The sequence below is a fragment of the Ictidomys tridecemlineatus genome, chromosome 12, assembly GCF_052094955.1.
Source record: "Ictidomys tridecemlineatus isolate mIctTri1 chromosome 12, mIctTri1.hap1, whole genome shotgun sequence".
NCBI classification, from domain to species: Eukaryota; Metazoa; Chordata; class Mammalia; order Rodentia; family Sciuridae; genus Ictidomys; species Ictidomys tridecemlineatus.
Genome location: NC_135488.1, coordinates 84692766 through 84717729, shown reverse-complemented (window position 1 = coordinate 84717729; position 24964 = coordinate 84692766). Strand labels below are relative to the sequence as shown.

The following is a 24964-nucleotide window of genomic DNA, read 5'->3' as shown; positions in this document are numbered from 1 at the left end:
GGAGGTTTTTGAGAGATTCAGCTTTCCTGGGAGCCAGGGAAGGTTCCTGCCACAGGGAATGCTACAGAGAATACTGGAGGGTTGCATTTATCATTGCCACAACATTGAAGGGAATCTGACTATACATTTCTTTGGAAGGTATTGATTGTTGAATATGAAGGTGTCTGGTTTCATTTGTCAAAAACATCCCCATTCCCATCTGACTAGCCACTCTCATTCACAAAGTCTCTACTATTTGTCCAAAAATAAGCCGAGTTTCTTTATAACCTCCCTCAAGGAAGGGCCTGTGCTCTGGCAACCCAAATACTTGGCATCCCTGAGTAATTTTCTGATCTCTTATCTTCAAGTAACTGAAGGAATTTGCTCTCATGTGCATGGCTCTCAGGCCTGAGCTTTGTGGAACTAATGTGCCACAGGGGCTAAAACATTAAAAATTCAGGTTCTAGTTAAAGGATTCAGGCACATATGAATCTCATCTTTCATGATGAATTTTTGAATCATGCAAAAAGATTTTTTTTCCTTTTTTTTTTTTTTTTTTTTGCCTGATAGGTTAAGAGCCTCATGTGCCAACCCTCTGCTAAAATGCTGTGTGGTTTACTGAAGGAAAAGTTTTCTGGCCCTTACTCTGGAGGGGTATCTACCATCGCATTTGGAAGATACAGTGGCCCAAATGGGAAAGGCTGTGTTCAGAAAGGAAGTGACAGCTGAGCTGCCCAGTGAGGCAAAAAGGGCTCCATCCAACATCTGAAGTTCAGGTCCTGGCTCACTTCACTAATGTGGGCTTATTCACTGCCCACCCCCACCCCTGGAGATCCCCAGTTGATAGCATGTGGTAGCCACTCCCAGGGCCGAGATCCCAGTCCTAAGAAGATTATTAAATGTCTGGAAGCTGTCACATCCATCCTGGTTATTAACAGCTGAGTGGTTCCATTCCCACCCCTACTCTACCCCCGACCCTCACCTTTGGTTTCTTCCTGGGGAGCTTCGTGTTCTCATGCATGCATGGGGCGGGGGTGGGGGTCCTATAATTTTCTTATAGCTAGACTGAAAGTCTAGTGTGTCTCTCTCTTTCTCTCTCTCTCTCTCTCTCTCTCTCTCTCTCTCTCTCTCTCTCTCATCTATCTTGGTGGCTCATACCAAATAGGAGATACTACATATTTTTCAAAAATGAAGAGTCATTAGGGATTTAGTAACTTTTCCTGGCAAGGGATCCATGTTTTAAGAAATGATTTTGAGAGACCCCTGGAGAAGGCAGAATTTCTGAAGTAACTACATATCCCAAGCACTGTACTAGAGCTTTCACACAGGTTAAGTTGTTCCATCCTGGCAATATAATCCCCATTTAGCAAATAAGGAAACTCAGTCTCATAGGTATGTTGGACCAACCCACCATTAACCAGCTAGGAAGAGCAGATTCCCGTTCAGAATGGCCTCACTTCCTACCTGAACAAGGGAAAGAGAGAAGTTGGTGGTCCCACTCTGCATCTAGATTACAACATGAAGGACTGACCACTTCTTGTGTATATACCACTGTCACAGATTTGATACACACAGCGCCATACCTTGGGGGCAAGTGTTAGAAGCTAAGGTGTGTATTTCAAATTATTCTAAACACATTGCTGTAGAGCTCCACAGTTGGTTTCTTGTCATATTGAAAGCATACTTCACTGGGCGTGGTGGCACACACCTTGAATCCCAGTGGCTCAGGAGGCTGAGGCAGGAAGATCACCAGTTCAAAGCCAGCCTCAGCAAAAGCCAGGTGCTAAGCAACTCAGCAAGACCCTTGCCTCTGAATAAAATACAAAATAGGGCTGGGGATGTGGCTCAGTGGTCTAGTGTCCCGGAGTTCAACTCGGTAACTGCCCCCCCCCCGAAAAAAACCCGCCCCTCCCCCCAAAAAACTCCACATACTTCTGGGAATGTAGCTCAGTGGGTGGAGCATGCGTTGGCATTCATGAAGCCCTGGGTTCAGTGCTCAGCACCCCTTCCCCGCCCCATATAGCATACTTTTGTTAAAAACACTGTCTAACCTATCATACGTGTCCACGAGGTTGCCTTACACACCAGTTCTCTCTCAGTATTAGGTCCTTTTTTCCTTCCCTCACAGCAAACTCATTTTAGGGACCCTTGCTTTTACCCACAGACCTTTTCCCCTTTCCCACCCCAATAAAGTAGCAAGTCTAGTTGGTCTTAGAAGTCAAGGGTTTTTTTTGTGTGTGTGTTTTTCCCCTGAAACGAACTGCTAGATTTGTTTTCCCTTCCTCAGATAGGTTTTATAGAATTTTTTTAAGTACACTGTTGAGGGAGTTTCCTTTCTTGACGTCTTTTGGTTTTCTGGAAGAGGTCTGCACTCCTGCCCCAGGGGAGCCTGGGTTCTGCCATCCTGCCTCTAAATCAATCCATCCTTGTCAGTGGCCGTGATCTCTCGGCCTCTGTGGCTCCCTTCTCACCACAGTCTTCTTTTCCCAGCCCAGAGGAATTTGGGCCCAAACATCACATAGAGATTTCCAACTCATGCATCTTACATTTTAGCTAAAAGGCAATGTCTCTCTCTCTCTCTCTCTCTCTCTCTCTCTCTCTCTCTCTCTCTCTCTCTCACACACACACACACACACACACACACACAGCAGTAACAGTCACTTGGGGCAGCCCAGTGCTGCCTCTTCCCAACCATGTGACCTCAGGCAAGGCGCCTGTTCTGAGCCTCAGTTTTCTCACATGTTTTTAAAGTTGAGTTAATGATGTTGACCACATGTTGGCCAGGTTGGTCTAGTCAGGATTCCTGACTCCCAGGGATAAAATGGTGGAAAACACTCCAGGCAAAGGAACCCTTTCCTTTTAGTCAAAACATTGCTTCCAAATCTCTATTTGGCTTAATAATCTGGGTCAAGCCATCTTGGAACCTTGATCACTGCTTAAGACTTAGGTCAGAATGGTAGTTGTCAACCAGAGACACGCAAGGGCTGTTTGGCAAAGTCTCAATGCAACAAGAGGTCAGTATTAATAACAACTAACTCAGAGGCCATGAACGCTACTAAGATCCTGCAGAGTGTAGGACAGCCCCACAGCAAAGAAGTATCTAGTCCCAAATGTCAGTCTGGCCCCAGTGTGCCAAGGTTGAGAAACCCAGGATCAGAGGGATGCTGAAGAGTCTGCTGTTAGCCTCTTGCCCACAGCCCATGTGGCCCTCTGGCAGCTGGGGAGGAAGTGTTTCCACGGAACTTCTTTCAAGTCTTAGTCTAGTGGAGAGTACAGTAAGGTTGCTGTCAATCCAGGGGACAAGCAACTATGATTAAGGCCTTCTGTCTCAGGGGAAATGGTCCTAACTTAGGGACTACTAAAAATGCTCACTATCACCTATAATTATTATTTAATGTTGTTTTTTGAGATGCTGGTCAATACAATCAGAGAAGAGAAATGCATCAGAAATACAAACACTGAAAACAAAGAGAGGCAATGATCACTGCGGATAATCTGAAAAATTCAGAAGAAGCAGTTGGAAAATTACTTTGCAAAAATAAAGAGAATTCAGTAAGTGGCAAGTCAAAAGAATGATAAAAAGAAATCAATAGCTAGCATATACATATGTGACCAGAAAAAAGCTCTAATTAAAGGAATAACCCCATTTATGATAGAGATTTAAAATATAAAATAATAGCTTGGATTATTTAGAAGTAGGTTTAGGTAGAATTAACATATAAACTCCAAACAACAGTGCTTTCAATAAGATACAAGATTTTTTCTTTTTCGTGTAAAAGTAATAGGATCATTCCTTGGACTTGATCTTTACTATGGCTGAAGTAGCTACTAAGACCAGGCATTATACATAGCCTCATTCCGGACACAAGAGAGAGGAAGGAAAGAGCAAGAGGGCCCTTCCTTTTAAGGAGACTGCCATATGTTTGATTGGTGGGAACTTAGTCACATAACCACACCCAGCTCCAAGGGAGGCTTTTCACTTTAGTTTATAGCTGCATGGCTACATGCATGACTTAAAAGGGGGGAAAAAGGAGAAAAACTTCAACATTCTCTTACTAACGAAGGAGGTGAGAATGGATATTGGGACAACCAACAATCTGCCATAAAATGTAATAAGAAATGCACAAGATCTATACCAGAGAATTTTAAAATGCTACTAAAGGACACAGTTAAGACTTGGGCAAATGGAAAGATAAACAATATTATTGGATAAGAAAACTCGACATCACGAAAATATCAATTCTCCCTGAGTTAATTTATAACTTTAGATGTGTTCCCAATAAAAACAGTACCAGGATTTCTTTTTAACTAGACAAATGATTCTAAAGTTCATATGGAAAAATAAACAAGTAAGAATAGCCAAGAAATTTGAAAAAGAAGAAGGGGACAAGTTCTGCTAGGTGTTAAAACATCATAATCCTGTGATAATTAAAGTGTAGTGTAGAGCAATGTAATAGAATAAAAGATACAGGAAAAAACACAAGTGCACAAGAGGATTTGACATGAGGACTTAATAAAGGTGCGATTTCCATCAGTGAGGATAAGATGAGCTATTCAACATCTGGGATTGTTTCCAGATAGCTGGAAACAAGTAAAGTTGGATGTATACTTCACACCTCTTATCAGAACAGATTCCAAAAGCATTAAAAACTTATGCTTATAAAATGAAAGCAAAAGTAACCTTGAAGTAACCTTGAGAGAATGCTTTTAAAGCTTTAAAATGGGTGAAACCTTTCAAATTAAGACATACAATCCAAGAACCATAAAGCATCCATTCAGTTACATAAAAATAAATAATATCACCCAAACCACTGTAAGCCATGTCAAAAGCCAAACAATAAACTAGAAAAAGTGTTTGTAACTCTTATCCTGTACAAAGTTTGTTTCCTAAAAGAGAAAGAGCTCCTAGAAATCAATAAAAACAAACACCAAAAAGAAAAAGTTAGCACAGATAAGTCACAAGAAAAAAAAAATACTCTTTTCTTTTAAAGGTACGAAAAAATGCTGAAACTTACAGAGAAACTTAAGGGTATACTGAGATACGGTTTTTACCTGACATACTGCCTAAACCGGACAACATACCATGTTGGCAAGAATGTGGAGAAGCAAGCCCTCTCACATATTGCTCATGGGAGTATACATTTTTCAGCCCAAAGGAGAGTGGTTGGGCAACATTCAAGGACATTCACATTCTTGCAGTATCTAATTCAGAAATTTCTTTTCTAAGAAATGTGTATGATTCCTTGGTACACAGGCAAACATGCAAAAATATCATACATATCATACACAGGAGGTTATTCACAGTAACACTGTAATGGCATTTTAGAAATACCCTAAATATTCCCCAATAAAAATAGTGAAATATTATATAGTATAAACTAAAGAATTAGGAGGTTCTATCTATGTGCCAAGATAGAAAGCTCTCCAATACAGATCAAGCAAAAAAAGATAAGGGCCCCCGAAGGCTACATGCAGTCAGCACCTAATTTATTAAAAATGGGGAAATGAATGTATCTTCATATTTTCTTATTTATGTATAAAGTTTGACTGAGAAGATACACAGGAATGAATAAAAAACAATTGCCTGTAAGGAACAGATAGAATAAAAACAAAAAGGAATGGATGAAAGAGGGAGAATTATTACCATCTGCCCTTTGATACTTTCATATTTTTTAAACATAATAATGTCTGACCTATTGAAAAACAAAATTTGAATGAGACGATTTTTTAATATATTATATGTGCTGAGGATCAAACCCAGTGCCTCACCTTTGCTAGGCAAGTGCTCCACCACTGAGCTATAACCCCAGCCTGAATGAAACTATTATTAGATAAATCAAATAAGTAAAGGTCACACTGGTTTGTATAGAAGGAAGAGATGTTGCTAGATTTTATTGTATTCCTTCTATTAAAAAAAAAATGAACCTACTCCTTAATGTCTCATGCCTCGAAAGTGCCCTTGTATTTGAGGACTGAGTAGACAGGGACTAATATCTAGGCAGTTGTCTCTGCAAAGCTGTCCAGTTTCCCCAGTACCTACTATGTGCCTGGCTGGGTCCTGAGTGCCTGGGAACTTGTAGGAAGGAAAGACCACCCACCCTGCTGTGAAGCTGGACCTCAGAATAGGAGTAGGAAAGGCTGGGGAACCACTGCTCCCAACCCTCATCCCTAGGGAAGCTTATCAAAGAGGCAGCACTAAACACCGGCTGCTGAGAGACTCCTGGTGCAGGAATAGGACGTGGAGCAGCCATGCTGGTGAGCAGCCATGCTGGCGAGAATGGAGGAAAACAATAGCTGCCACAGGGTCCTGGCACCACCTCCTTCCAGCAGTCTAGCAACCTTTGTCCCCTACCCCCTTGAGGGAAGGTCCCAGAGGAATGATCCCTCTTTTTTTGTGGGGGGTTACCAGGGATTGAACCCAGGGGTACTTAACCACTGAGCCACATCCCCATCCTGCCTCCCTTTTTTGTATTTTATTTAGAGACAGGGTCTCACTGAGTTGCTTAGAGCCGTACTAAGTTGCTGAGGCTGGCTTTGAACTTGGGATCCTCCTGCCTCAGCCTCCTGAGCTGCTGGGATTACAGACGTGCGCCATCTTGCCCAGCTACCCTCTTCTTTTTAATGAGACTCAAGACCCCATACAGGAACAAAATTTGAATAACATCCTGTCTGGTGCCCAGGGATCTTTTGAGCTTCCCTAGCTTTTTCTTTCATACACAAAAAAAGAAATAGAAGTCAGTAAGTAACTCTTGCATACGTGGTATTTGTGTGTAGGGGGTTAGAGTTTTGAGGAAATTCAGAGAGCAGAGAGGGAATGGGAGGAAAGTGACAAGAGGTGGGATTTTAGGCACTGGCAGCAGAAGAGCAGGAAGAAGTGTGTTGGGCTGGAGCCTCCCTGGGGCACAGTGCAGGCACAGCTACCTGCAGAACATGCTAGACCAGGTGGTCATACTGGGCTGTCAGGTGGTCATTCTGGGCTAGTAGCTGAGCCAGCTTCTTCCCCAAGGAGAAGTGAGGATAGGAAGCAAAGGGGGGGCAAAAAGGAGGTGGGGAGAAATGGGACACCCACCTTCCCTTTTTCCCTGAATAGATTAGGAACCTGAGCAGGGGGGAGGGCTGTGTCTGAGGGCCAGGGGGGCTCATGCAGAAACCTGAGCTAGAACTGTCTTGGGTTCAGACCACCTTGGTACATTCTAATCTATCCCATATATACAAAAATCAGAACAGATCCTTCCCGTGACATGACAAATACTTTAAAAGAGAGCGTTTTGAGGGCTGGCACCCAGGGCATTTTATCAAGTTAGGAGTTGTGGCCAGTGCTGGAAGAAGTCCGCCCAGGTTGAGGCAAGAGGCGCTAAGATGCCAGCTTTCAGAGCAGGAGGTTCCTGGGAACGTTCAAAACCCACTTGCCTTCTTCCCTCTCCCATTTATTTATTTGTGCAAGGATAAAGTAGTAGCAGAGCGTGCACTTCCTAACTCACAGGGGTCTTCAGGGCATGGATGTCAATCACGAGCTGCTTTCCATACATGTAGAAGCATTATTCTTGTGACTTCTATAAGCATTGCCATTATGATCGTCTCACATCCATACGGGCCTTGGAAAGGCAATTCTGGATATTAGAGCACAGAGGGGGAACTTGACTTAGCAGAGCCCAAAGAGCCTGCTGGCTGGCGGTGGAACATTTGCAAGTGGCCAGGCAGGACTCCCTCGAACTCAGATTCCCCTGTAGGAAATGCATGTGGTGATATTAAATACCTTCATCTTTCACACTGTTTATCCCATTAGTCCATCAAACAAGCCCACAAACAGAGTGTGTTATTTTGATTTGACAGGGGATGGCCCAGCCAGGTGACTCTACAGGGCCATGCCATCATTAGTGAAAAACCCCAGGGCACCTGGATCCCAGCCCAGCATTTGTCCCTGCTTTCTTACCCCCAGCCAGAGGTGAGCCTTAACCACTCACACTGCCAGGGCAGGGGTCAAGGAGACTGGCCTCAGCGGCTCGGCTTGGTTGGGCTCACTGTTCTTTCTGTAGTTCACAAGCATTTGCTTAGAGCAGCACATTTTATGTGCTCTCCTCTTTCCCAGAGTCCCAGCTGTAAGCGGAAACAGGGTCATGGAAGCAAGGCAGGCAGGTCCTAAAGCGCTTCCTGCCCCACCTCTGCACTCAGGCCTGGGTCCCTGGCAGTGGCTGGAGTTCAAGTTCAAATGCCAGCAGGTCATGAGCATGGCCCTTCCTGCTCTCTGCATGCAGGGGAATGGGTGTTCTTTGCAAGACCCCCTTCCAGCTCAGAGTGGCTGCTGAAGGAGGCCTAGGGTGGGAATGTCCATCTGGACAGTCTGGATTCTTCTACAAGCCGAAGCCTGGGGTTTCCAGGCTTGGGTGGTAGATAAATTTTTACTTAGAACCCCAGGTTTCATATTAGTTCTTCCATAGAACCACAAAATGTAAAACAGAGCAGAGGGGAGCCATACTGGCTGAGGCTGGCATGCCCCCCCCCGTGGCCCTCACCTTCTGTACAGAACTATCCACAGCCTCTAAGCCTAGGTGATTGCAACCAGTTCCTCCCCTCAGCCTACCACCCCTGGAAGGCTGATGCTGTGCACACATGGCGCTCCCCTAGGTAGGGCGACTGTTGCTGTGGGCATGGATTTCAGACCCCTCTTCCTGGCATCTGAGGCTCTCTGAGGTTGGTCCCAACATACCTGTCTTTCCTCACCATTCAGACCCAATTCTGTGGTCTCTTTAGCACATTTTGCATCTACCTCCTCTCCCTTCCACCTTCTGTCCTCATGGTCTATCCAAACCAAGCCTCTATCCAAACTTGAGCCACTGCTCTCTAGAAGCCCTCACTGCCTGCACCAGCCATCTGTGCTCTCACCTCTGAAATCCAGCAGCTCACATACTTCATGCCCTGAAAAACTAGCACCTCAGGGATGCACACCTGTAATTCCAGAGATTTGGGATGCTGAAGCAGGAGGATCTTAAGTCCAAGACCAGCTTCAGCAACTTAGTGCTGAGACCCTCAACAATTTAGTGAGACACTGTCTCAAAATAAGAGGTAGAGTGGCTCTGGGTTCAATCCCTGGTACAAAAAAAAAAAAGTACCTGATTCTTGGGTGATGTTAATATGTATACTAATGTCACCATGTGTCCCTCTGCTGATTAACTCATGACAGATGGAGGACAAGCTGCCCCTTTCTCTCAAAGGAAGGTCTCAATAATATGAATTTCAATGCATGGCAGGTCTTTGGTAAATAGCTACTAACTTTAATCTGTTAAGCTGCAGTGGTCTTGATATGTTTCTGGGGTTGTGGAAGCTCCTTCTTCATGCTGAGGAGACTGGCAGCACTGTCCACAGTCGACCAACATGAGAGACCCCTGGACTGAGATTGATTTGGGGCACATCACCCCTGTCAGGACTTTTTCTTCTGAAAATTTCCCTAGGATGTGCACATCTCTTCAACTCAAGAAGACCCTATCAGGGTGAATGAGACATTAACCATGCAGCCTTGGCCTGTCTTACAGGGATTTGAAACTGGACAACATTCTTCTAGATGCAGAAGGTCACTGCAAACTGGCCGACTTTGGGATGTGCAAGGAAGGGATTCTGAACGGCGTGACAACCACCACGTTCTGTGGGACTCCCGATTACATAGCTCCGGAGGTAAGACCTGTATGCAAACGGCCACCTCCTCCTGGTAAGGCAGGGGTCATCATGCACTGGGGTCATCTCGTAATGCCTTCTCCTAGCACTACCAGGATGGTTCCAGGAGGGAGTTGGGGGGAAGGTTAAGGGTTCACTGATCTCAATAAAGATGTGGTGACTGGAGGAGGATGGGTCAGCTAAGTGACAGGCCTGTATCTGGGCAGGGTCTCAATGAGCATCACTCCCCATCCTAGTCCCCGGTCACCAATAAAAGTAGGACTAAGACAAATTGTTGACTTTCATCATCGTTTTCACTTCTTAATAAGCACAATAAAACGCACCATAGAAAAAGGCAGCCATTTGCTTTATCAGCTGTAACTTGCCGACATTGAAACCAGGAATCACCCACCATTTCCCCTCAGTGTCAGATCCACCTAGTGGGAAGGCAGGGTGGAGCAAGAAGAGCAAAGTATAAGCAGAGATCAGAGATATTCATTTTTAGCATCACCAGTGGGTCACCTTGTATGTTGTTTGGGTGTTTTGCTCATCGGGAAGGGCTTGTTTGCTTTGAATCCTTCCAATCTTGCCTAACCCAAGAGAAACATAGTGTTTGTGGATGATTCAGATTTAAGCTAGGCCTATCATGACACTTAATCAAAATGATCTTGATAGCTCTGAGACATGTAAGATGGGAAGGAAGCACCAATCTCATTAAGCATTGCACAGAGAGATATTAGACATTCGGATTTCATTTTCATGAGTACTTGCTAGATACAAGCAGCGTTGGGGTAAAATAGGACTGAATTGGGGTAAAAAATCTCCTTCTTCTAAGGAAACTTTTGGTTTAGAGGGAGTGACAGATAAGTCAACAGGTAATTAAGCAGAATAAGTCAGTATATAAAACAAGATGGTATCCTCGGGGACTTGGGAGGGCTTCTTTGGAGCACCTGAAGGATGAACTGAATTGTAAAGAATAATGATTTCCTGTGGCTGTAGGGGTGGGAGAACATCCCTGCAAACAAGAGGATCAGAAAAGAAGCAGAGTCGGGGTAGAAGTTCTGAATCCTTTCAAGGCAGAGTATGTGTTTCCAATCTGGGTACTCCCAGGATCCAGCACACAAATCAGGTTCTCAGTAATGGTTGGTTGAATGAATGAATGGGAACTTGTGACATTTCAACATGAGCCAAGGCTAAGGAATAAAAACACTTTAGTCTTTTTAAGGAAAGTTAAATAGTGTAGCACGAGCAGAGGTTCCTTAGCACTCGTAATAATGAACAAAGTTAGCTAAAGGGCCTAGGGATATGGCTTGATTCTGTAGGAACTGGGGACCCACTAAGGGTTGTTCTGGAGGAAGGTCCTAACCAGACCTGTCCCAGGAAGAAGAGTGGCAACCACAGTACAGATCAGAAGACAGATAACAAGGGATGGACAGCTGATGATCTTCACAGGCCAACCACAGCTGGGGAGGCCTGGGGAGGGCCTAGAAGTGAGACAGGTGAGACAGGTGTAATAGGTAAATTCTCTTATGAGCCTAATCCCTTGGCAGTGAGACCACAGGTACTATAACAAACAGTAACAATTTTGGTCTCTCTGCTAGTCTTTTCGCTTGGCAGTAACACTAGGAATTCAACCTTCAAGAAGAGATAAATGGAAGTGAAAACACTCCATTTGGACCTGGTTTTTCCATCTTCCTCATTTATTTATTTATTTTGGTACCAGGGATTGAGCTTGGGGGCACTCAACCTCTGAGCCACATCCCCAGCCCTATTTTATATTTTATTTAGAGACAGGGTCTCACTGAGTTACTTAGTACCTCGCTTCTGCTGAGGCTGGCTTTGAACTCTCATCCTCCTACCTCATCCTCCCGAGCCTCTGGGATTACAGGTGTGTGCCACTGCGCCCTGTCCTCATTTATCCTTTATTATGACAATGCTTGGTTCCAATTCCTCTGAGTCCATGTCAGAATGGAAGGACTGACACTCCAGTGTAGTATTTAAGGACCCCACCCAAGACAAACCTCACTTTGCAATGGACAGAACACCCATTCAGCCCAAAGCACCCCACGGAGGAGACTCTGATGTGTGTTTATAATGAGGTGCTGCCACTCTTCCTTCCTGCTCTGTCCAGCATGCCCACTGCACAGGATCGCCGTGACACCAGAAGTGGCAGACATCCCTGGTCTTATGGCAGGCAGAGTACAGCTGATAAGGAAAGGGGTCACTGTCTTTATCAAGGGCTAGTGGAAAGATTAAATAAAATGATCCCTCCAAAGTTCTTAGGATGGTGCCTGGCCCATAGTGACCCCTGGCTTACTGGTTATCTTCATTATCTTCATTGTTAGATTACGTAATGAGGCAAGAAAAACATGCCAGAATGCCCCCATGTGCCCTTGATCCCTTGATGAATTAAGTCCTGAGACTTCTGAGCCTTTGGTTCCTGTCTTTCAAATGAGAATCTTCATGCTGACCCTGCCCATCTCAGCAGGGTGTTTTGAGAATCTAATGAGATTAAAGCAGGGGCGTGCTTCTGAAGGCACAGCCTCTATTCAAATAAGAGAGTCCAACCCTGAAACCAGAGCCATCTTCTGAGGGTTCAGCTCGGCCTACAGCTTCTCTTCCACCACAAACACTTGGCTAGCTCCTCTGGCCCACCTCTCCTTTCTCCATGCCTGGCCCTGTTCCCCAGGAAGTGGCCGCCCATCCTGGGCAACACCTAGTGTCATTAGGCCCAACACCTGCCCTCTCTCCTGCCCCAGCTCTGACCTACTCGAGGGATTGGCTGCCATGCCAGGTCCTCCCATGGCTTACAAAGCCTTGCCCTCTCACCAGCTCCGTTGCCGACATGCGATTAAGAAGCAGGTAATTAGAGCCAAGCACGAAAGACATTTAATAGATGCCACTCAAAACAAGAAGGCTCTGAATGGGTTGGGGAAGGGTGGATAGGATCACTCTGTGTCTCACAGCACCATCTTGTCTGAGCACACAGGAACCACCTGGAGGTCTTGTCACCACTCCGCAGAGGCACAGACCCCAGCTGTCCCACCTCCCTGAGGCTAGAGTGGAGCCACCTTATCACCTAAAGCCCCCGAACCCAGGAGTTAACAAGTTACACCCAGTAAGACACACACAGTGATAGATTCAAAAATTATGCATCACACAGTATTGTATATTGTTGAGCACTAAAATGGGCTGGTCATGACGGTGGGCTCAGAAGAATGCTAGAACCCTTGCTCCGGTGCTTTAGAAAGCCCTGGGGAGACAGCTGACCTTGGAAACAGCTAAAAATGCAATAACATGTTTGAAGCACTTGCATATCTTAGGAACTGGCAGGGACTTCGGGAGATAGGAGAAAGTGCTGAGGAAATCTAGGAACGCTTTATGGAGGAGAATAGGGCATAACCATGACCTCAAAGGACAGAAACTGGTAGTGCCAATAAGCTGTAGTGAACCAGGTGAGGTGCTGGATCTCACAAGGTTGAGAAGGAGCTGACTTTGACTTTGGAACAGAGTGGAATCAATGGCTCCTCAGGTGGTGGGACCTGTAGCTCTGACCTTACAGATACAACGCACTAATCCCTTGGCAGTGAGACCACAGGTACTATCGAAGCAGATGACTAGCCCCAAATAATTTTGAGTTGGCTGCATTTCTTACTTCTTTTTCATTCCTAATTGGGAAGATTCCTAAACTGCACGAGTGTTTTAGATGCTTTTATTCAAGTCTTCCTATTTACTCACCAGCAATTTAGGATAGCTCTGGAAGAATGTTTTAGCATGTCATATATGCACTTAACCTAAGTGATTTTGACTCTGTACATTTGGTCAGAGGAAAAGAGAGAGAAGAGACCAAGAGAGCATCAGGAAGACCAGTAACTATTGCCAAAGACAAAGTTGTACCAGACAATCAAAAAGATAATTGGGCTCTGGCTATGGAAGCAAGGAGAACATTCATTCATGAGGCTGGTCTCAAAAAAAAAAAAAAAAAAAAGGAAAGGGTCTGGGGATTTTTAGAGGCAAGTAAATGAGGAGTTAATCAATGAGTCTCGTGGGAATCATGAGGAATAATGGAGATGGGTCTATGTAGAGCAGAGTGGGTCCTTCGTGGGTAGGAGACAAAGGAGATGGGAAGGCTTATTTTCTGTAATTTCCTTCCCAGGAACACAGGGCCCAGGTAAATCCAACATTGTCACCATTTAGGGACAGACTGAGATCCCTGTTACCTTTCCCTGGGCGCACTGAGCATGCTGTGGGGCTGTGTGAGATAGAGACCTGAATCAGCCACTCACAGCTTGCTTGTGTCTGTCTCAGTCTGCATCTTTGCTCTCCTGACCCTGATTTTAGTGTTGAGATATGCATTTTTTAAAACATAACCCTGAATGTAAATCAAGGACTTCATCTGGAGCTCAAAGAAACAGCCATTTGTTCCCACTGAAGGATAGACTATTGGAGAGGTGACACTCAGCCTCTAAGTGCATCCCAGCTCAGTTCTTGGAGCTTGCTGCTTTAGACGCCCCATCCCCAGGTAACACGACAGGGCTCCACACTGTGGGGGAGTGAGTCAGAGATGCAGACCTCCCCACGGGCATTGGTGGCACGGGTGTTGCATTGGGTGGGGGACATTCTTTGGTGGTCCCTAATGTTGCCTGTTTCCTGAACAGATCCTGCAGGAGTTGGAATATGGCCCCTCAGTGGACTGGTGGGCCCTGGGAGTGCTGATGTATGAGATGATGGCTGGGCAGCCCCCCTTTGAGGCTGACAACGAGGACGACCTGTTTGAGTCCATCCTCCATGATGATGTGCTGTACCCAGTCTGGCTCAGCAAGGAGGCCGTCAGCATCTTGAAAGCCGTGAGTCATTGCCCCTGACCTGCCCCTGGGGCTCCTTGCCCCCCACCACACATGCACATAGACCCCCACACACACCCCTTCTCACCACTGGATGAGAGATGAGTTAAAACAGCCTCCGTGGGGAGTTCAGGCAGGGTTCAGACACTGCTGCAGAGAATGGGGCCTGGGACAGTGGCTCTGCTTGTGGGAAAGGGACAGCGTGTGTGTGTGGGTTTCCTGAGATGGTGCACTGTGTGCTTCTGTGTCCCCCAGCATCTCAGAGGGAACAGATCCAGCCCAGCCTGGGTCATCCCCTCTGCTCCTCATACTCAGGCTAAGTCCTTCTGCATCTCTGCCACCAGAGAGAGGCCTGTCTGCATTGAAGCCTCCTCTGCAGAAGAGAGGGGAGTGAAGGGCAGGGAGGACAGCCCAGCTGGTGTCCATGACAGCATCACTATGCCTAAGTAGCCAACCAGAAAACATGATGTCCACTCAAGATCCGGGCAGCCGTGCTGTATTCAGACACAGTGGAGCCTGTCCCTGCCCTGCCAATGACCCTTCACGGGTGAAAACACTGTACTTTCTCAACATGGTCATTTCTGCAATGTAATGACATTGGTACCAGTTCCCTCAGTGCAGGGATGGCAACCAGTTTGCCCAAGGTCACCTTGCTGGTTGAAGCAGGGCGGGAGTGACAGCCCTGGAATCTCGATTTCCAGTCCTGGCTTCTTTCTTCTATCAGGATGCTCCAAAGCACAGCACTTGAACAGGTGGCATCCACCAAACCTGCCATATTCGAAAACCCTTGTGTTTCATCATTTGATTTCCTTGTCCTTTTCATGACACCCAATCTTTACTCAATTGCACATATTTTATGAAGAAATTTATCAGTCCCTATAATAGATGGGAAATCAGTATCACTTGTCTTAATTAATTAATTCATGTGAAAAGTTTAACCAGATGTAAAATCCTTGAGCAGGTTTCTGGGGCACACACACACCTGCCTCCATGGCTTCACCTCCTGTTCCTCCTTGGCCTCCTGTGGCTCCCTGTGGCTCCGGGACCCCTGGCCTTGGAGCCTCGCAGCCACATTCACTGACGCAGCTGAGCTCCTCTGTGTTAAAGCCCTCTTTGTCCTTGCGCTCTGGCACTTGGCCCTGTTCTCCCTGGCATTTGGGCAGCTTCTCCACTCCTTTGCTTCCTCTTCCTCTGCTGCCCCTGCATGTGGGGACACATCAGTGGATGTTCTCAAGTGTTGGCCCAAGAGCGACTTCTCAACGAGGCTCCTCTGTCCTCCCCCAGCCCTTGAAAAATTAAAACTTGTGCCCTCTTCTCTGGGCCCTCCCTCCTGCTCCATTTACTCCTGATAGCATTTTCCACTTCCCAGTATTCTCTATGAATTGTGGATTGTGTTTATTTTTATGTTTAGCACTTTTCTTCCATGAGAAGGTAAGCTCCGTGAGGGCAGGAGTTTTGTCCACTTCATTTCATGACTGCACCTGAGGCCTGAGGCACACTGCAGGCACTGCCAGAGATTCTTTGAAACATGGAAGGCAGCAGCTTTTAGTGCTCTGCTTCTTGCTTTTGCCACAGATTGCAAAGTTCAACCAAGTAGGTGATGGAGCAGTTGACCTGGTTTACGTAGGTAGCAGACCAAGTTGGGGAGCATTCACCTATCTCAGCAGTGTCCATTCCCTGGCTGCTGGCTTTCAAAGCCTGAAATCCAGATTTTTTTTTTTTTTTTTTTTTTTTGGTGGCATTGGAGGCTAGAAAGCTACCAGGGATTGAACTCAGGGGCACTAGACCACTGAGCCACATCCCCAGCCCTATTTTGTATTTTATTTAGAGACAGGGTTTCGCTGAGTTACTTAGCACCTCGCTTTTGCTGAGGCTGGCTTTGAACTTGTGATCCTCCTGCCTCAGCCTCCTGAGCTTCTGGGATTATAGGCATGCGCCACCTTGCCTGACTAAAATCCAGATTTTTATGTAAAATCTCTCCATGTTAAATGATTATAACTCGTTGAGTTATGCATGGCTCTTTCTTCAGGACGGAGCCCTGGTTCTCCTCTGTCCCTGGGCTCGCCCATAGCCCAGTGCTCTCCCCTTCTCCCACTGTGCTCTGCACCAGCAACGTCAATGAAGCCCACAGCTCAGGGCTGTGTTCCAGCCACACCCACTTGCAGTTTGCAGGCCTGTGTTCTCAATGCCCTCCTCCACACCTCCACCCAGCTGTCCAGAGGTCACTCGTATTCAGTACGACCTCAGAGGAAGCTCATGATTACCCCCTCAAATCTGTGTGCTTCCAAGCTCCCTGGCTCAATAAATGACACCCCACCCTCCTGCCTGCACAGCTGGAAATGTGGGCTCCCTACTTGACGTCACCTTCTCTTCCTCTGACAGCCTCTGGATCAAGGCCATTCTCCCTCTGAAAATGTTTCATCCTGGTTACATTTCTCTGTGCTCCACCTCTACCACCTGAGCTCAAGCTGCCACCACCTGTCCTTTGGGGAACTGCAGGATCTCCTCATGGGGCCCCCTGCTACCTTCTTGCCATCTCTGTCTTCAAGCATCTCGGACCTCATGCCCTATTTAAAATTCAGCCATGACCCATATCTTCAATGAAGCCTGCAAGATCACACACGGGACCCTGGCTACCACCCTGCCATTCCCCCTCGGGGGCTCTGCTCTGGCACATTGGCCCGAGTGCATGTGCTTTCCTGCTCTGCACCCCTGCAGCCAGCCTACTCTTTGTCCGTTCTCCACCTCCTCCTTTTTCCTGGGTACTTCTTGCTCCTCCTTTGGGTCTCCTTCTTCATGTTGCTGCCTCAGGAACCCTTCACCAACTTCCCTGCTTCAGAGGGGCCACTCCCTGATACAGGCTGGCAGCCGGCTGGGCTTCTCTTGTGCCATTCATCACAATTAATTGATTCTCTTGGGTGATTACTGGTGTCTCTCGGCCTCCTTTACTCTTCTGCATGCTCCAGGAGGACCAGGAGCATGTCCCTTGCATCCTCAAGTGATGGCATCCTGCTGAGAGCCATAGCCCAGTCCGAATGACGCTTGGTATTTTTGCCAGAATGGAGTGGTTGAGAGGTGACGAGGTGACGCCAGCAAGCCATTGAGATGATAATGGTTATGTTAAGCTGTGTATATTAGATCCCTGCTGTCCACCTCGGCCTGCTACTTTGGAGTTCTCGTGGGGATTCCCGAAGAGTTCCCATTGGTTGGGGAAGTGCCGGAGGAGGGATTTCCGGTTGGTGGTTCCTGGAGGAGCCACGTGGGTGGTGTTCAGGAGAGTTCCCGGGGAGCCTGTGTGGAGTGTGTTGGTGGAGTTCAGAAATAAAGTTTGTTCCTGCTTCAGTAGCTCGTGATTCGTGCCCAGCCAGCCTGCGGCAGCATCCCCATCACCCATCCCAGCCCCTGGGGAAGAATGGAGACTGACATGTCGGCAGGAAGGAGAAGGGGATTTTAACCAGCAAGTCCTGAGCACCTGCCAGGCCAGCACTCAGCTAGTACCCACAGGGGGCTCTGGGAGCCTCACTTCTCTCTAGCCTCTTCCATGTTGACCTCCCTTCACGAGCCTTTGGCAGAATGACCTCCCACAAGAGGGAATCTGGCTTAGGGGACTGCACCATCCAACTTTGCAAAATGAATTCTGTTCTTTCCTCTAGTTTATACATAGGGCTTTGCTTGTGTCATTATTTGCTTGCTGTTTGGAATAGGTTTTATTTTGCTTTTGTTTTTTAAAGGGAAATGTATAAAGTGGGATGCGGGGAAAGTTCTCTGGATCATTCCTGTGCCCATCACCTACCTGTGAGTGACTCTGTTTTTAGATTTTTATAGACCCTTCCAGAATTTCCTTAGGTATATGCAAGCAAATGCAGATACCAATTCTTATTTCTTTACCTTTTTTAGACAGACTTTCAAAAGCTGTTGCATGTATTTTGTTTTCCTCCCAATGAGGGATCTTGCCTTTTTCCTTCAACGGTGTCTCTTGACAGATGTGTCTCCGTTCAGTACGCCTGTTCCTTCACTGTGGAGCTGCCGTGTGAGGGCAGCTGCCATGAGGCTCCACCACAGAGGGCCTTCGCCCTCTTGGGGAAGAGATGGGAGCTTTCTTCTGCTCTCGTTTCCAGAGCCCCATCTGGTTCCAGGTCAGCTGATGGGCTGAGGAAGGGCCTCTAGCACCCACAGCAGCCAGGACACCATGTCCCACCAAGCGGCACCACCCCGCCCCCCAACCCCGACACGGCTCAGCCATTTTCCCATGAGCCTTCCTCCCAGCCCAGTGGCAAAGCTGCTCCTTCTGGCTGACAGAGCAGCAGTTCTCCACGGGGGGCCATGTGTGTGTGCCCAAGGCCCATAGTCAGCAGTGCTTGGAGAGATTTTTAGCAGACACAACTCACTTGGGGTGTGAGGGGGCTGCTTCTGGCACGTGAAGGGCAAAGGCCAGAGTTGCTGCTAAACAGCGCACGACACACAGGAGAATTCCTGCTACAAAGAAATGTCTGGCACGAAATGTCAGGAGCACTGAGGTTGAGAAGCTTTGACCGGGAGAGATTCAGAACCTAGAGGTCACAGCTGTGTTAGCTGGTTAGTGTCTGCGAGCAGAGTCTCTGGCTCAGGGGAGGCTTCCTAGGATTTATGTCCTCCTGAACCTCCACACTTCCCCTCCCAGGAGAGGGGCCAGGAAGAGCTGAGTAGGTGAAGAAGACTCTTCTACTCCCTCCGCCTTGGAACACTCCACTTCCTCACATTGTCACTTGGTTTTAGAGCCAGACCAGGTTTTCTGTTACTCTGGCTACTGGGCTGTGTCTCTGAGGACAGCTGCGGGTGTGAAAATGGTGTAGGACTCTAGAGAAGGCCTTTTGCCTCATAGAGTCATGCAGTGCCCAGCCTGGGCAACTGTAAGAGGCCATCCTGCAGTCTCTCTTCCTCAGCACAGTGACCTGAGGCCCAGGCTGAAGCCTCCTACTCACTCATTACAGTTCACTGAGCTCACAGTAGGAGGCAGACATGAAGCCAGGTGCTGGGCAGATGGGACTGATTTCCAAATCCCAGAAGTTGCCAAGGGAAAGATATATTTAGATGAATGACAATTTAAGTAAATTGAAATATGGGACCCAAGGGATCGATAGAGAAGGAGAGAATCTGGGGAAGCTCCCAGAGAAGGCAGCATTTTGACTGGTTGGTAGAAAATGCCTGAGGACTGGAGAGGTTAGAGGATGCAAAGGGCCATCAGGGTTGGCAGGGTGCAGATGAGAAGCCCATGTACGCCACACGAAGAACAGAGACTCCATGAGGGGGGACATCTCAGTGTTTAAGCAGCAGAGTGTTGCTAACTTGTATATTAGAAGGATGACACTCACGGGGACCATTCCCCTGCACTCCTCCCCTGCCATCTGCGTGCTCTGCCCGTCCAGCTGATTCAGCCTCCGCTCATGTGCTTTGGTTTCAAAGGCACCAGGGGAGAAGATGGTAGGAGGCACTTCCTGCCCAAGAGAATCTTCCCTACTGATGAATCCCAAAGTTCAACCACTATAGATTTCTTTCTTTGGATCACAGTTTGTCTCTCAAGTTATTTTGTTCAGGTGCAGGCACTTGACCTTGACCCTGTGAAATGAAGCACTTTGTCTCTAAGGTGCAGACACACACACACACACACACCCCTTAATTTTAAGTGGCTATCAGAAATATGTCCATTTATGAGCATTTGGGGAGGTTTTGCTGGTATATAGCTGCTCAATTAAAGTAATGCTTACCACCACTGACTCAATTACTAGAAACGAATTCCCCTGGTGTGTGGGTCACAGGACACCACCCAGAAAGGATGAAGCACATCAGTATGGTTTCACATGTAAGCACTGAAAAGCAGTAGCCTTTTGTTTTCTTGTTTTGTTATCTCTTGAACCTACATTGACACTTTGTGTAGATTGGAAATTCAGATATTTAAAAAGTGGGAAGGGGCCAGATCTGGAAAAGGAAAAGGAAAGGAGGTATGATTTTGCGTGCACATGCATACCTGGACTTCTTTCTTTCCTTAAACTCAAAAAGGAATTGCTCTCTCGCTTAGTCACCTTGATGGGAAGACTTGAATCTGAGGGGGTATCTGAGAGTGAGCAAGAACCTGAGATCCTCATCTCCGCTTGCTAGCTATGTGACCTTGACCCAGTTAATGATTCCGTGCCTCAAGAACCTCTTTTATAAAGTAGAGATAATAATAGTATGTCATGGGACTGTGTGAGGATGGAATGAATTAACATAAACGCTGCCTTTAGAACGGCGACTAGACACACACGACGTCCATGTGCACGCTCAGAATGTCGGAGAAAGGAAGCCCCTCAAACCCAAGGTTAAAAACACCGTCCTGGGAGGTGGTATGCAGGATGCCACCTGGGCCGACTTCCGGCTCTTGCCTGCAACCTGTGTCCGCCGAGGCTCTGTGGGTGATTCTGTGTTGTGTCCCCCTCTCCGCAGTTCATGACCAAGAACCCCCACAAGCGCCTGGGCTGTGTGGCTGCGCAGAACGGTGAAGACGCCATCAAGCAGCACCCCTTCTTCAAGGAGATCGACTGGGTGCTCCTGGAGCAGAAGAAGATCAAGCCGCCCTTCAAACCGAGAATTGTAAGTGGAGTCACGAGCACCCTCTTCCCCGTGGGTGGGGCCCCGCACTGGTGCACAGGTGGCGCGTGCCCCCAAAGGGTGTTGTGGGGCACGTTTCACGGCCTGAGCGACTCGGGCAGGAGGCCGCCCAGAGACCCACTAAGAGAGTCTCTTGGGCCCTCAGCACTGATGGCCGAGAATCCGTAAGCCGCACAGTAACCAAGACGTTGGCCCCAGGAGAACACTTGTTATTCCAGTTGAGGTTTATTTATTTATTTTGATTTTAAAAAAATCACAAATGATGCTGGTTTCCCGTGATCGGTAGAGATACAAGGTTTCTCTATAGATAGATGGGGTTGTTTTTTAAGTTAGTTTATTTAAATGCTGGTCACAGTCACTATGTGCCACTAGCACCCAGTGTGCGCTGGGACCTGCCGGGAGTCTCCCCTGTGGAGGGCTGTTGCCATAGGCCCCGTCCCACAGCCCCTTCTCGGCTGCGCTCTCCTCCCTCTGCCTTCTGTCACCCACAGCCCCAGAGCCTTAGGCCTGCTGCTTTGGCGGTCACCATGGTGGGTAGTGAAGGGTCTTGCAGCTCAGAGGTTGGAACGAGGAGGAGACGTGCAGCGTGGGCTTGCCTTGGAAAACAAATGCCATGTCTTGACTGTGGCCTTCTGCTGAAGTGGAGTGAGGCCCTGCGTGCTCCTGAGAGGAAGGAGAAAGGCGGAGACTGAGTGTGTGTGCACGTGTGCAGGTGTGTGTGTGTGTGTGTGTGCGCATGTGTGTGTGATCTTAATTCTGTTGTTTTGTAGCCCACTAAGGAAATAAATCCTTCAGATTGAGAATTGGGATGGCAGAAGGCTAGAGCTAGGGACTGGGGTCCCAGACAGGGAAGACCTAAGGTCACCCAGTGGGCCCTCAGCCACTGCATCCTATCGGAAGAGCCCTCCCTTCCCACTTCCAAGTACAGAAAAGACCCTCAGGGATTTGGAGGATCTGCAGAGGATTCCACTCCACCTGATAGGGCTCCTGGGGCACCATTATTGGTAGTGCTGCAATTCTGAGAAATGTTCCATGGGTCCCTTGAACTGATGGGTGTGGTCCTAGCCTCAGTCAGACTAGAGTGAGGTGGGTGAACCAAGCCTGGACCCTCTGTCCTGTCTCTGTCCCTCATGGGTTTGCATGTTTTTAGGGGAGCACACAGTTTGAGACAGGCTAGACTTAGGTTCTTTGCTAACATCTCCTCCACTCTGGCCCAGTTCACTATAGCTCTGGGCCCCCAGCACGAGGCCTGTGCTGAGGGTTTGGGAGACAAGGAAGGTTTAGGGCTCCATCCCCTTCAGCTGACTGCTCCCCTGCTACCACGGGACTCACTGCAGGCACTAGCCTGCCTGAGGGCTGGGGATAGGGGCCTCACAAAGTGGTCCTGAAGGACAAGATTAATTGGGCCTCTGACCAAATGGAAGAAGTAGGTCACCAAAGATCTTGCTGAGAAAAAGGAAAAATTAAAGCTTGAGATCTAAGGGTGAATTTTAATTCAATCCAAAGGAAAATGAGAAGTGGAGCTAAGGAGAGCCCAGGCCCAATGAACAGAAAACCAGAATGAGATCATGGCTGATCAGATGTCAGTGCCAATCTACAAAATGGCACGAACTTACATGGAGACTCTAGGCCAGCAAAACCACTTTCAACTAGGTTTGAGGAGCACCCCACCCCAGGTGGGCCAGACAGGGATGGAGCGGCCCCTCCCGTGGCATAGGGTGGAGGTAAGCAGGGGAGTGAGCTGGTGTGGCCAGAGGAAGCCAGAGAGTCTGTAGAGAGACCTGGAAGGGAGGAAAGAGGGAAGAGCTTTATAAGGCGTTTCAACCTATGGATTCCTGGAGCTGAGTCTCTCCCTGGGGTATAATAGGTATCAGGACCTTGATTGCCACAGGCCTGACCTAGTTTTCACTCAACTCCAGTGGAGGCACCTGCCCTGGGATTTCCGCAGTTCTGAGAGGCTCAAGGCTCCAGGGCCCTGGTCCCAGCAGTTCCTCACCAGCTTCCGGCCTTTACACTGAGACTAGGTGCCCATTGAAGCTGCAGAGCTTCTAAGAGGCGTCACACTTTGATCAGTGCCCATCCTCCTTGGAGCCTGGGAAGAATGAGGGGAGGGACCTGAGAAACAGGTGCAAGGAGACTGTGGGCCCAAGGGCCGTGCAGAACCCACGCAGAGGAAAGAGGAAGAGAAGGGAGGAAGGGACAGAAAAGGCTGGCATGTGACTTCCTCCAATAGTGTGTAAGCTTCACCTTGGCTCAGACAGGCAGGGAGTCCTTCAGGTGTGAAAGTGCTCCTCTGGGCAAAGGTATGAGAAACCTCCCAGAAACAGCAGTGTAAAGGGGTTAGATGGGATTCCACCTCCCCTGGGCCTCTGGAGCACAAGGACCAGGGCTTCCCTTCCTTGGGCATCATGAGAACCCATGCCTGGGACTGGAGAGCAGGGCTCTGCACACTTCCTTTGCTGGAGTGCTCAGGTGGGCTTCTGGTGGCTTCCCCACCCCCTGAGAGGTTGACCAAGAGATAGGATGTGGTACATCCAAAAGCTCCCAACAATGTGTCTTGATCAGTTTCCTGAAGACTTCCTCATCGTCGCCATGGAAACCGTCTCGTATGCATCCTGTTGCTCTGTCCCCCAAACCTCCACAGTTATCCTTGATGCTGGGCTGGGGCCAGGGAAAGGCTTTAGCAGGCTGGTTCAAGTTCAGTTGGGAGGAAAAGTTTAGAACGTCCTGGAGGAAGTGTGCAACGTTGTGCAAGTGGTGTTTCTGGCCACACTTTGAATCACGTCAGTTCTTACAGAGCACCCTACTGAGGTCTTTAAAGACTTCGATTTAAATATCTGATCCCATTCACATCCTTGGGGCCTGAGATTTCTCGCACAAGAAATATAGAAATTGGCAAAGAAAAGAATAACTAGTTTGCATCTAGTTAGCCTCAGGAAGGTGTCCCCACTCGGTGCCTTGGTTGAAAACTTTCCTGAAATGTGGAAACAGCACCAGCATGCGCCATCTGTGGGCTTCAGTCTAGCAGAAACAAATGTTAAGTTAAAAAAAAAAAGCCACTGCAGTGATAGGTATACTGTATCTCTCATCTCAGAAAATCTCACAGGACCAGTGTGAAAACTCACACCAGGTTTTCATGGGCCCTTGTCCCCTCTAACCAACTCAGGGGACCCCAGGGATGTAAGTGTGCTCCCTGCCCAGATAGCAGCAGTGAGGACAACTCTGTGCTCAGCATAGGATGGTCACCCACCGAGGTCACTGGGGAGATTGAGACATGGGAAATTGAGGCATGGCCCTGCAGAAGTCTTTTATTACTAATGGCTTGAAGGTTCCATCACAAGGCTGACTTTCATTGGGCTTGAGGTGTCCTATAATGTGAGGTCCCAATAGGTGCCTGCTTAAGAGAGCTGGAGAAGAAAGAACCTTGACAGAGGAGACAAGGAAAGGCGCATGCAGAACGCAGCATTGGGAAGAAGCAGCCAGATTGGAGGGACTATTGGCAGCCAGGGTCAATGTGAGGTTCTTGGATCCTAGATCTCAGAGGCAGGGTTCAAATCAAACAAAAGCTGCCACGAGAAGGGAAAGATCAAGGCTATGAGCAAACATCACCAGCCTCGCAGTTGGCAGTGATGCAAGGACACTGGGCACGTTTTAAACAGGCGAGGAAAGCAGGTGCCCAGCACCTCCCATCTGCTAACACTGGACACCTGGGGCATGTGGGGGAGCTCCGGTTTTCTCTGTCTGCAGATAGCTCCATCGCTCCCAAGCTGTGAGCTCACACCAGAATGCCACAGTCCCCCAGAAACCTGTTTAGTAGCCACTGCCCCACTCCAGTTGGCTGTGTGGTTCCTGAGTCACAGCGGGTAGGG

At 47.9% G+C, this 24964-nt stretch overlaps 1 protein-coding gene across 3 annotated transcripts in view; it reads left to right on the top strand.

Moving 5' to 3' along the window:
* The window catches only part of Prkce (protein kinase C epsilon), a 476126-nt gene that overhangs the window by 428519 nt on the left and 22643 nt on the right, over nucleotides 1-24964 (top strand). For all 3 annotated transcript variants that reach the window (XM_005324505.4, XM_021725840.3, XM_021725839.2), the window contains exons 12-14: nucleotides 9510-9648; nucleotides 14286-14474; nucleotides 20931-21077. In XM_005324505.4, coding sequence (XP_005324562.2) covers nucleotides 9510-9648; nucleotides 14286-14474; nucleotides 20931-21077 — 475 coding nt within the window. The remainder of the gene's footprint in view (nucleotides 1-9509; nucleotides 9649-14285; nucleotides 14475-20930; nucleotides 21078-24964) is intronic.